Genomic DNA, 12588 nt, shown 5'->3' with positions numbered 1-12588 from the left:
AAAATGAAAGAGTGAGTTTTTCTTTCTTTCTGAGGTGACGGCTGAAATCTTTCCAGGTTAAAAAAAAGAAAAGGTCTGAAACAAAAGATTGAGTTCATAACCACACACACACACACACACACACACACACACAGACGTACGTTCTCTCTTTAAAGGCCAAGCTCCCGTATACACAAACACGGACACAGTCGTTTTAGTGTCTTTATAAAACATCTTAGCAAAATATAGCCAAGGCCTATTTAAATATGCATAAATAGCATTGAAAATATTTCCTCCATTTCAGTTCAAACAACAATGACGTACAATATTCATCCAGATAAAAAGAGGAGCGATAATATCAAAAGGGTGGACACCATTCCCTGTTTTAATTCCCGTACAAGACAAGCACCTGCAAGACAACTTTCAAACCGGCGAATCACAGCAGAGAAACCCGAATGGAGAAGAGAGAGGAACTGAGGGACTCAGACGTGTTCAGGAGGAGAGTGGAAAACGGTTTCAAAAAAAAGACTTTTCAAGTTTGTTCTCAAACAGCACGTCTTTGGATGTTTCTGCAATGTTCCAAAAAAAAAAAGAAGATAAACAAGAGGCAAAGTACTTTACGACAAATATGACAACTTCACCGTAAGATCATGGAAAACATCGTGTAAAATATGTACAATAGTGCCGACAAGCATCGGCGCCAACCGAGGGTAAACGTCTGGAGAATGTCGAGAGGAACAGAAGAAAATTATCGTCAAAAATTGTGCACGGAATTTCTGTCACGTTTCTTTCGTAATCAGTAGCTTTTTCCGTCGTGAAAAAAGGTGAAAAATGTTGACGTGTTGACTTTGTTTTTCATCCTAAACTTTTATTTTGAAACTCTTTTGCATAGAGGTACATTTACAGGAAGCTGGAGGGTGTTAAAGTAGCTCACGGTCCTATAGCAACATCTCTGTCTGTAGCTTATTTCTCGTGGAGGTTGTGGAAAGTGTTTGTCCCTTTGATAAATACCTGACTCAGCTGTGAAACTTTGGAATGGAAAAGAAAAATTGGATTGCACTTAACAGTCTGTGGGCGGCTCCCACAGTGATTTACCCTTGCAGTTAGCATGAAAACGACCAGAAGAATCATAAATACACATCCAGGATATTAACGCTTTTAAAGGTTTTTTGTAAAATAAAGAAAAAAACAAATCCCTGTCATCACATTAGGAAGCTGACAATTTCAAAAACAGCCACGTGATTTTCGCGGAAGTCCGAGTCCCAGTCCGAAGAGAAGCCTCGGGAACACAAAAACAAACAAAAGCAAAGTGTTAAGAGTCGTGTTTCCACATCGTTACGACGTTATTTCGCTTTAAAATGTAAGCTACCGGGCCGTCGGAAACGGTCAAAGTAAGAATTCTGCCTTCTATTGTCACTCTAAGTGAATTACACGATTAAAATCATGTAATAACAATGTAATAACAGACGTTGTGTTTACAGATGGACGTCAGTAGGACAGTTGTGTAATCACTTCATTATTAATTATGAAATAATATGTAATTATATTTGATATTTTTATAATGAGAATGTCAGTAACTACAGAAAGTCTGTAGTTATGTAATAACTATGTAATTACATTAAATACAAATTTATTTTATTATAAAATAATGTCATTTCATATAATTAAGCTTATAATAATAATAATAATATCAAAATACTTTATGACATCTTATCTGACACAGAGCAGGGTTTAAGGGCCATAAATACTCTGTTACTTTTTTAAATTTATTTGTAATAAACTTGATCTTAATTTAATTTTATTATTATTATTAATTCTTATTAAATTATTTTATTTCTAGAATAAAATTAAGAAATTCCACAACCATTTATGCAATTATGGGCATTGGGCTGTAACTACGGTAATCCATCTGTAATAGAGCAGTTCTTCATAGTAGTTACACGGTTATTACATGTGTTATTAAGGTGTAATTATCTTGTTATTAAGGACATTGTATCAAGTGGGAAAGTTAACTCAAACTTTTATGGCAGTCCTGTAAACAGCATCTTTTTACAGTGGAAGCTTCAGAAGGAAAAGAGACACACAAAAGAAAAGAAAGAAAGCAAAGTGTTGAAAGCTTTAAAGGAGCTCATGGTCAGTTTGCAGCCTCAGGGATGGGCGGGGCTCTCTCCAGCCTCATGGTCCAGGGGTCAGGGGTTGTGGGGTAGAAGGGAGGGTGTGGAAGAATGTCCTCTCGGGCCAGAGCGAAGGCAAACACCCCCCTCTTCCTCTCCACCTCCTCAGAAACCAGCTTCCTGTCCTTCAGTCTCTCCCTGCTGTTGGCGTCCAGTTCCTCCGCTCCGCCGCAGAGAGGGGGCCTGGGCTCCGGGAGCCGCCCTGGCGCGGGAGGCCCGAGGGCGGGAAGCCGCAGGGTCCTGTCCCCCGGGAGAGTGTGGGGGTCCGGAGGGAAGAGGAAAGCGCCGGATGAGGAGGAGGTGGAGCGCCAGGCGGAGGGTTTGCGTCCCCGTCTCGGGCGCGAGATCCGGCAGCTCTGGCGCTTGATGTGGCGGTGCAGGTGGTCCGAGCGGGTGAAGCTCTTGTAGCAGTGTTCGCACTGGTACGGACGGACCCCTGTGTGGATGCGCAGGTGGTTCTTCAGGTCGTAGTTGTGCACAAACTTGGAGTTGCAGTGCAGGCAGATGTACGGCCGTTCGCCCGTGTGCTTCCGCATGTGGATCTTCAGCTTGTCCTGCCTGGAAAGAGAGAGAGAGGGAGAGAGAGAGAGAGGGGGAGAGAGAGAGAAAGGGGGAAAGAGGTAGAGAGAGGGCGAGAGAGAGATAAAGAGGTAGAGAGGGAGAGAATGGGAGAGAGAGAAAGCGGAGGGAGGGAGGGAGGGAGAGAGAGAGAGAGGGGGAGAGAGAGGGAGTGAGGGAGAGAGGGAGAGAGAGAGGGAGTGAGGGAGAGAGAGAGAGAGAGAGAGAGAGAGAGAGAGAGAGAGAGGGAGAGAGAGAGAGAGAGAGAGAGAAGGAGAGAGAGAGGGGGAGAAAGAGGAAGGGAGAGAGAGAGGGGGAGAGAGAGAAAGAGGGAGGGAGAGGGGGAGAGAGAGAGAAAGGGGGAAAGAGGGAGAGAGGGCGAGAGAGAGATAAAGAGGTAGAGAGGGAGAGAATGGGAGAGAGAAAGAGGGAGAGAGAGAGAGAAAGAGATAAAGAGGTAGAGAGAGAGAGAGAGAGAGAGAGAGAGAGAGAGAGATCAGTTGAATCAGAATGGCATTGGCGTTACCCTCTACACCAGATGTATTCAAATTGTGAGGCAAGCCCCCATTGCAAAGGTGTAAATAAATAACCAATTTTATTTTATGACCGTGTCATTTTATTTTCATGCTCTGCATTTTTTTAGAATATTCTCCGTAATCTAATTCAGTAACTGGCTTAGTTTTTTTTTAATAATAAAGAGTTATCATCAGCGTCAAGTGAGAAATGTAGCATCGTAGAGTTTAGCTCCTGACGGACTCTGCACAAAGCAGCCACTGACTTCAGTTAAACTTTTAGTTTAGACTCTGAAACAAACAGGAAAATCACAATGGGTTACAATATTTTGACGTGGTCTGATTGAGGTTATGAACAGTGAGACTCTTTGGAGATGGAGATCATTGTCATATTGCAATTTGCTATAACGTCCTGAGACAGGGGAAATGATATTGTTCCTAAAAAACTTAGCTTCACCAGCACTCACTGGATTCAACTAATGATTATTGTCAGTTTTCAAAGTAAGAGTGAACTCAGAGAAAGGCACAGAGGACACACACGGCTCCATTCGCCACTAAACTCCACTCAGATCCAATGGGTTTAAGGCTGAGATTAAACATAAAGAAATGAAGTAGAATCTTCAGAATAAAATAAATGGTCACCCTCGTCACAATAACAGGTGTCTCCATCTGAACACCGCAGTTGTCTTTCACACTGTGTGAAAAAATTCATGACGAATCGACCAATAGAAATGCTCAACAGACACAGAATAAAACCTTTTACATTGACTCCTCCAGGTGACTGTGTGTGAGGAGTGTGGTGTGTTCTCTCTGTGTCTGCGTGGGTTTCCTCTGGGTGACTGACTGTGAGGAGTGTGGTGTGTTCTCCCTGTGTCTGCGTGGGTTTCCTCTGGGTGACTGTGAGGAGTGTGATGTGTTCTCTCTGTGTCTGCGTGGGTTTCCTCCGGGTGACTGTCTGTGAGGAGTGTGGTGTGTTCTCCCTGTGTCTGCGTGGGTTTCCTCTGGGTGACTGTGAGTGTGATGTGTTCTCTCTGTGTCTGCGTGGGTTTCCTCCGGGTGACTGTCTGTGAGGAGTGTGATGTGTTCTCTCTGTGTCTGCGTGGGTTTCCTCCGGGTGACTGTCTGTGAGGAGTGTGGTGTGTTCTCTCTGTGTCTGCGTGGGTTTCCTCCGGGTGACTGTCTGTGAGGAGTGTGGTGTGTTCTCCCTGTGTCTGCGTGGGTTTCCTCTGGGTGACTGTGAGGAGTGTGGTGTGTTCTCTCTGTGTCTGCGTGGGTTTCCTCCGGGTGACTGTCTGTGAGGAGCGTGGTGTGTTCTCCCTGTGTCTGCATGGGTTTCCTCCGGGTGACTGTCTGTGAGGAGTGTGGTGTGTTCTCCCTGTGTCTGCATGGGTTTCCTCCAGGTGACTGTCTGTGAGGAGTGTGGTGTGTTCTCTCTGTGTCTCCTTATATCATTACATCACAGGGTGTGGCGCGCCCGTGTGGTGCACTAGGTGCCTAGGTGACTTTTTCCGGCCCCTCAGTCCGAGTCCTGCACTGCTGTCAGTGGCCGCAGCCGTCTGAGTAACACCAAGCTTCATCAACATTATTTATTCTCATTTCATTGATCAACTGAGCGCCACCTTTTGGTGAAGCGTGGGAAGCTGACCTCACGTCTACGCGAGTGCCCAGGTCTGGGATTCGAACCCCTGACTTATACATCTGAATGGATACCCGAGTGTCCAGTGACAGATTGACTTCCTTTCTTTATTGACCTTTCACTATTCTATATCCATTGTCCATCCATCATTCTTTATTCATCTGCTATCCGGTGTCCACCACAGAACACACAAGGACAGGGTCCCGTTACAAGGCTCGGGTCCTCTCAGGTCCTCCTTCCCTAACCCACGTCTCGTCACTCAGCGCCAGGGACCGGGTCGCTTCGCCACAACAAAGGTTTTTTAAAAAAAAAAAGTGCTACACAAATGAGTTTGCAATGAATAGGGGATGGGAGGAGGGAGCGAGGGAGGGAGGGAGGGAGTGAGGGAGGGAGCGAGGGAGGGAGGGAGGGTGACAGACAGTGAGTACACTGGAGTGTTTGGGGTTGTCCTTCAACACTTATGAAAGACAGGACTGCTTTACGTGCCTTACGTGCCTGAAAAAATCCCTGTTTAAACCTCAAGACAAATGGTGCTGAAAACAACTTCCCCCACACACACACACACACACACAGACACACACTGGCGAATACTCATGGTTGAAAGAGTTCAGGTAAGGATGAGTGAACGTATCACTTGTTTTATGTGGTATTCCAGATGAGTGGCTCAGCAGCTTGAATCATATCAGCCCTGTGCTCACTCTCCCTCCCTCCCTCTCCCTCTCTCTCTCTCTCTCTCTGATCTGCTTCTGTTTTCAGTCGATGTCTCTCGGCCGGGTGTTGTCCTGCCGAATAGTGGATGGTGGGTGCCCCTCGAGAAGTGAAATGAAGGCTGTATTTTCAGACGACTGATTACAGTATGGAAACCGCCGCGACGCTAAAGGAGGTTGACCACAACGTTGCAGAGAGTTATTTCACAGTTGCACACTTGCATGCGTGGGGTGCACTATTTGGCGGCTCCTTCTGCTCTCGCAGCTTCTCCCCGTGACACTGACATGGTTTAGTCTGAGCCGAGTCCTCGGCCTTCCTGTCATCGGGGCCGTTCTCTGTGACTCCGCTTTATGACTATACCCTTCAAACGGCTCTAGAAAACTTTGATGTTGAAGTATTAAGTGTGAGCTCTAACACAAACTGCCCACCGCTGTGCCCAGGTTTCCTCCGAGCTGTGAATAATTACGCAGTGGTTTTTTTTTTTTTTTTTTGCTGTACTATGTTTCCTGTGCGTATTTTCCACTGCTGAAATTGTAAATTGGTGTTACATTCATTAACGCATGTAATATCCACAGGAGTGTGTGTGTGTGTGTGTGTGTGTGTGTGTGTGTGTGTGTATATGTGTATGTGTGACTGTGTGTGTGTGTAAATATAATATCCAAAGGTGTGTGTGTGAGACTATGTGTGTGTAAATATAATATACAGAGGTGTGTGTGTGTGTGAGAGAGAGACTATGTGTGTGTAAATATAATATCCAAAGGTGTGTTTGTGTGTGTGAGACTGTGTGTGTAAATATAATATCCAAAGGTGTGTGTGTGTGTGTGTGTGACTGGGTGAATGTGTGTAAATATAATATCCACAGGTGTGTGTGTGAGACTATGTGTGTGTAAATATAATATCCAAAGGTATGTGTGTGTGTGTGTGAGACTGTGTGTGTAAATATAATATCCAAAGGTGTGTTTGTGTGTGTGAGTGACTGGGTGAATGTGTGTAAATATAATGTCCACAGGTGTGTGTGTGTGTGTGACTATGTGTGTGTAAATATAATATCCACAGGTGTGTGTGTGTGTGTGTGAGACTATGTGTGTGTAAATATAATATCCAAAGGTGTGTGTGTGTGTAAATATAATATACAGAGGTGTGTGTGTGTGTGTGTGTAAATATAATATACAGAGGTGTGTGTGAGTGACTGGGTTAATGTGTGTTAATATAATATCCACAGATGTGTGTGTGTGTAAATATAATATACAGAGGTGTGTGTGTGTGTGTGTGTAAATATAATATACAGAGGTGTGTGTGAGTGACTGGGTTAATGTGTGTTAATATAATATCCACAGATGTGTGTGTGTGTAAATATAATATACAGAGGTGTGTGTGTGTGTGTGTGTAAATATACAGAGGTGTGTGTGTGTGTGTGTGTAAATATAATATACAGAGGTGTGTGTGAGTGACTGGGTTAATGTGTGTTAATATAATATCCACAGATGTGTGTGTGTGTGAGTGACTGGGTGAATGTGTAAATATCCACAGATGCGTGTGTGTGTGTGTGTGTGTGTGTGTGAGAGTGACTGGGTGAATGTGTGTTAATATAATATCCACAGGTGTGTGTGTGTGAGTGACTGGGTGAACGTGTAAATATGCACAGATGCGTGCGCGTGTGTGTGTGTGAGAGACTGGGTGAAGATGTGATGCCCTGTTTTGTATTGTCCAGGGTGTGTTCCTGTGCCCAATAATTCTGACCTTGGACGCCCCGTGACCGTAAACAGTGTGGACTGCTCACAGAAAAAAGAGGAATGAATAAGTGAAAGAAGGAACATCCAGTAATTCTTTGACAGAACAATGGTCTGTGCTTTAGAAGTTCATCTCGACTCCAATATTAAGGCAGACAATAAAACATCTATTTATTTCCCTGTATCTGTGAGTGTCCGCTGTGGAGCCCCTGTAGTTTACAGCTATTCTGGTTTCAGGTCAGCAGTTACGACCAGCACCTTGACTTTCACACCTGAGCGACATGGATCTCACCTCCCTGCCGAGTGTGTTTGGTGTGTTTTCCGAGGGTATCACCTGAGACTTGCTGTCAGATGCCCCACGGAGCAGTCCCTTGGCTCACCTCCCCTAAAATCTACCCCCTCCTTGAGGCCTGAATCTGGCAAGTCTGCCGTGGTCAGGAGGTGTCTTACCTTGTGAAGCGGACTTCGCAGATGGTGCACATGTAGGGCTTCTCCCCGGTGTGTGTCCGCATGTGCCGAGGTAGTTTTCCCGCCCCCTGGATCACCTTGTTGCAGATGGGGCACTGCTGCGACGCTTTGGGCTTCAGCTTGCGCTCTTCTTCCAGCTGCCACGGGGGAAACAGCGAGCCGAGGTGGGACGCAGAGAGAAAGCTCAGGTAGCTGCGCAGATCCGCCTCGTCTTTGATCTGGCTGAGCGAAGGCTCGGGGCCCACGCCGACCCCGGGGCTCATGAAGTCTTTGAGGAAGTCTCTGTGGAGCAGAGCATTGGGAAGCTCTTCTTTCAACTCCTCTTTGATGACCTCTTTCTTGATGGCGAGGTCCAAGGGTCCGCTCTCCATCTGGGCAGAGGGGTAAGGGAGAGGTGGACGATGTGGCTCCAGGAGCTGGGGGATACCTGGGAAATCTGTGGCCCACATCGGGGGATAGAATCCAGGGAGCAGTGAGGGGTAGCCTGCCCCTCTGTCCAGCCCTGGCATCTTTGGGTACAGCCCTTCTTGGAGAAGGGACTCGATGGAGAAATCTTTCAGCACTCGACCTTCCAGTCCTTCTTGCTCTCTGGGTTTGTCCGGCGTGTCCAGTTGGCGTCTCTGGGATTCAGGCCGCTCTCTGTCTGAGTGCCCCCTATGCTGGGAGCTGCAGGGTGGGCTTTCTGTCCCTCTGTCTCCCCTGGCACTTTGCCTTCCATGGTTTTCCGGGACGGCTGCTTGCAGGGATCTCTCGCTGATGTCGTCCTCGTCCCGATCCTCGCCGTCTTTCGAATCGTCTTCGGCCTCTTCCGCCATTTCGTCTTCTTCTTCGTCCTCCTCGTCTTCATCTTCGTCTTCCTCCTCATACTCCTCCTCATCCCCTTCTCCACCTCCGGTGCCTCCTCCCCCTCCTCCTGTGTCCATGATCTCCAAGCACACGTTGATGATGCAGGGAATTTCAAGAAGCCTCGCGGCTCCCAGGATCTCTTTCACGTTGGACGCCGTCACGGTTAGCGTCGACGTGTAGGCGAAGTCCAAGATCGCCGTCAGCGATTCGGGAGCTACGAAGTCCAGCTCGTAGATGCCGTGCTGGCTCGGGTCTCCGTCGTCGGTAGCGACGGTGAAAAGCTTTTTGAAATACTGACTGCACGCGGCCAACACGGAGCGATGGGTGCGGTATTCCTGGTCCTTCACCACCAGGATGACGTCGCAGAGCAGACCGTCTCGCCGCTGCTCGTTTAGACTGCACAAGACATCGCTGCTGTGGTTCGGGAAGGGGATCCCAATGAGGTCTTCCTCACCGTGTGCCATAATCTTGTAGGAACCTGCAGAGGGAGGAAGAAGAAAGACGGAAAGAAAGAATGTTAGGGCAGGGCCAGTTACTTACCCAGCAGTTATTTACCCAAACACCGCAACTGTGTGGCAAAGTGCATCTAAACACGTGTTTGCAAAGATCGAGCATAACCAAGAATTAATTTTTACCTCCCTCTCCCTCTCTCTCTCTCTCTCTCTCTCTCTCTCTCTTTCTTTTTCTCTCTGTCACAGATTCTTCTCACAACAACTAGACCACAGTGTCTGAGAAGTCTGAGAAGGTGAGGTCTACCATCTATTTCTCTTTTTTCTGTAATAAGAACATGCACTACTCTGCGATGTTCGGAAAATCAAACACAGGAAGGCAAAGGGGGTCAGGCTCTAGTTTCTGAACACAAGGAAAGATGTTTGGAGGGCAAGAGGCAGTGTTTCTGCTGACAGCACTTTCCCCTCACCCCGATTTCTATTATCTTCTTGTTCTTTCAAGGTTTCTTTCATCGTTACCCTCTTTCTTAGTATGATTACAGTTTAAGAGAACAGTATTTAGTCTACTCTGTAAAAAGCGTAAAAATTTACGGTAAAAAACTGGCAGCCGTGGTTACCAGAATTTCGTGTTTTTGGCAATCGTTAATTTTACATTTAAGAAATTTTTACAGTACATTTCTGTTAAAAAAAAACAGATACACTGTAAAAAACCCATAGTACTTACATAAAAATAACCAAGAAACATTGTTCTGCCAAAAAATTAACATGTAAATAGTGTGACAAATGAGAGAATGGAGACTGAGATATAGCTGTATTTAGATCCAGACACAGCACATCCTAGGACCAAAGAAATGTGCATTATCTGGGTGCCACACTCCAGCACTCGGAACACAGGCTGATGGTGAACTTTCCTGACCAACACACACATCTAAACACACACACACACACACACACACACACACACACACACACACACACACAAAATAATCACCCCAATGCAATCCAAAATCAAAAAGTCTCAGAGTAAATATGGAGAAGCAAGGCATGCTGGGAGCTTCCTAATGAGTCCCAGCTCCTCCCAGTCATTGGACACTTGTACCGCCTCCTAATGGTTTGTGCGTTTAACAGTGAAATGATGTATTTTTACAGTAAAGAGATGTAAAAATGTATATTTTGGCTGATAAAGATATTTACGGTATTTCACTGTTACAGCAACTGTTTTCAACCTTTTTAGAGTTTACAGTTTTTACATTTACTGTTTTCCACTGTCAAATTCACAGACATTTTTTACAGCGTATGTCACTAACATTTCAATCAACAAACGGGTTTGAATATTGTAAACAGAATATTTGATAACTCTTTTACCCTGAAGGCAAAGGTCATGGAAACGTTTGTGTTCTATTTCATAGGAATGATGCTTTGTAACAATGTTATAAATGGATTATAATTACTCTCATGAACCAAAAGAGTTAGCATGAGCTGTTCATATATGTAATACTTTGCAAAAATATTCCTGTTAATATCAGTGCTTATAAATGTTTAATAAAGCCTTTGTGTATGTGTTATATGACATTTAGACCTTTTTCACAGTCTGTACCTAACTACAAAGCCCTCGCTGTACTCAGGCCTTGATCTTTGTAAGCCACATCTTTCACTGACAGATTTCCGAAGGGCAAGGCCGGATGAATGAAAGCTGGATTGTACCTGCGCAGTCTCTGAGAATGTGTACGTTGGGTTTTTACAGAGCTGTTTGGCACCATTGTCCTTCATTCACAGCTATGAATAGAGTATAATCTCAGAGTGTCTGCTCTGGCGGTCACTTCAGGCATTCGGATGGAAGCTTTGAGACGCCCAGCCCAAAACCGGGGCTTGTGGAGTGGCTGTATCTGCAGCGAACGGCACCCTCACTGCACAGTACAGCCCTAAAAGTCCTTCTTCCCCGTCGCATCTCTTCAGTCTCGATCAAATCTGAGCACTTACCAATCAACTGTTGAATATCCCTTGCACTGTTGCTAGGAGACTGTTGCTATAATTACCAGTTAGACATATAGTCCGGTAAAAAAACAGCGCACACACACGCCTTTAAATGAGGGGAAGTGTATAGGAACACGAGGAGCAGGCTGTGGGGAGGGTGGGGATGTCACTTAGAGAGAAAGGAAGGATCAGTCGATAGAGTAATGTGTACGTCTGTCCGAGATGATGGACGACATGGTTCTGAGCGGCTTTGGCTTTGTTCGGAAAATAAGAACGCGGCTCTGTTGCATTCAGGCTGATCGGTGTCTTAAAGCACTTTACTGTACATGATGTAGTAAACACTGTGTGTATTTCCTCTGTGCAGGTCCTATACCATGGGCCTGTGGTGATTACTAGACTTCCTCCAGACGGATTTACACAGAACAGTCTCCAAAACAGCAGTTTTACTGTGGAGAGCATTAACCTGCTTTACTTCTGATGTAAGTTAATAGAACATTCCTATTGGTCCATTTTTCATGAGGCTTTCACACGGTGCAAAGGGTGCATCCTGTGTTCAAATTGCATTGAAAAAGTTCATTTGGCAAAATGGAGAAACGTCCTATTTTCAGCAGTGACCATATTTTAAAACCATTATCTCAACTGATGTAACTGACAGTCACCCGGAGGAAACTCACGCAGACACAGAGAGAACACACCACACTCCCCACAGACAGTCACCCGGAGGAAACCCACGCAGACACAGGGAGAACACACCACACTCCTCACAGACAGTCACCCGGAGGAAACCCACGCAGACACAGAGAGAACACACCACACTCCTCACAGACAGTCACCCGGAGGAAACCCACACAGACACAGGGAGAACACACCACACTCCTCACAGACAGTCACCCGGAGGAAACCCACACAGACACAGGGAGAACACACCACACTCCTCACAGACAGTCACCCGGAGGAAACCCACGCAGACACAGGGAGAACACACCACACTCCTCACAGACAGTCACCCGGAGGAAACCCACGCAGACACAGGGAGAACACACCACACTCCTCACAGACAGTCACCCGGAGGAAACCCACGCAGACACAGGGAGAACACACCACACTCCTCACAGACAGTCACCCGGAGGAAACCCACACAGACACAGAGAGAACACACCACACTCCTCACAGACAATCACTCGTAGTGGGACTCGAACCCACAACTGTGTGACTGCGACACAAACCCTCTGCGCCACCGTGCCACCCCAGATAGCATCATTCTTAAAGGAACCCTAGGTAGTTTTTTTAAATAATATTTACAGCTTCAGAATCATTATGATGCTTCACTGAACTGTAACATGGAGAACAGAGACTCTGTAATAGTTACTCTGGGCTCTGCGCTCTGGAAAATGCACTATGTATTAATAACATTTGGAGGAGGTTAGGAATATCATAATGACAAAGTTTAAATAAACACCCACGTGGTGAGGAGAGCAGCGCGGCATGAAACGCTGTGAGAGGACGCTATCGAGGTGAAAACACTGGCTCTGATTTTGAGACTGCGACGTATCA

General features: G+C 46.0%; 1 protein-coding gene across 2 annotated transcripts in view; it reads right to left on the bottom strand.

Annotated features, from left to right (window-relative positions):
* Positions 1–204: 204 nt before the first annotated feature.
* The window catches only part of LOC136668614 (zinc finger and BTB domain-containing protein 7C), a 46119-nt gene continuing 33735 nt past the window's right edge, over positions 205–12588 (bottom strand). For both annotated transcript variants that reach the window (XM_066646240.1, XM_066646242.1), the window contains exons 2-3: positions 7748–9089; positions 205–2711 (exon numbers count right to left, since the gene is read on the bottom strand). In XM_066646240.1, coding sequence (XP_066502337.1) covers positions 2114–2711; positions 7748–9075 — 1926 coding nt within the window. In that variant the 5' untranslated portion in view covers positions 9076–9089 and the 3' untranslated portion in view covers positions 205–2113. The remainder of the gene's footprint in view (positions 2712–7747; positions 9090–12588) is intronic.

The sequence above is a fragment of the Hoplias malabaricus genome, chromosome 15, assembly GCF_029633855.1.
Source record: "Hoplias malabaricus isolate fHopMal1 chromosome 15, fHopMal1.hap1, whole genome shotgun sequence".
Classification (NCBI taxonomy): domain Eukaryota; kingdom Metazoa; phylum Chordata; class Actinopteri; order Characiformes; family Erythrinidae; genus Hoplias; species Hoplias malabaricus.
The sequence above is the reverse complement of the archived record's forward strand: the minus strand, read 5'-3'. Positions and strand labels throughout refer to the sequence as shown.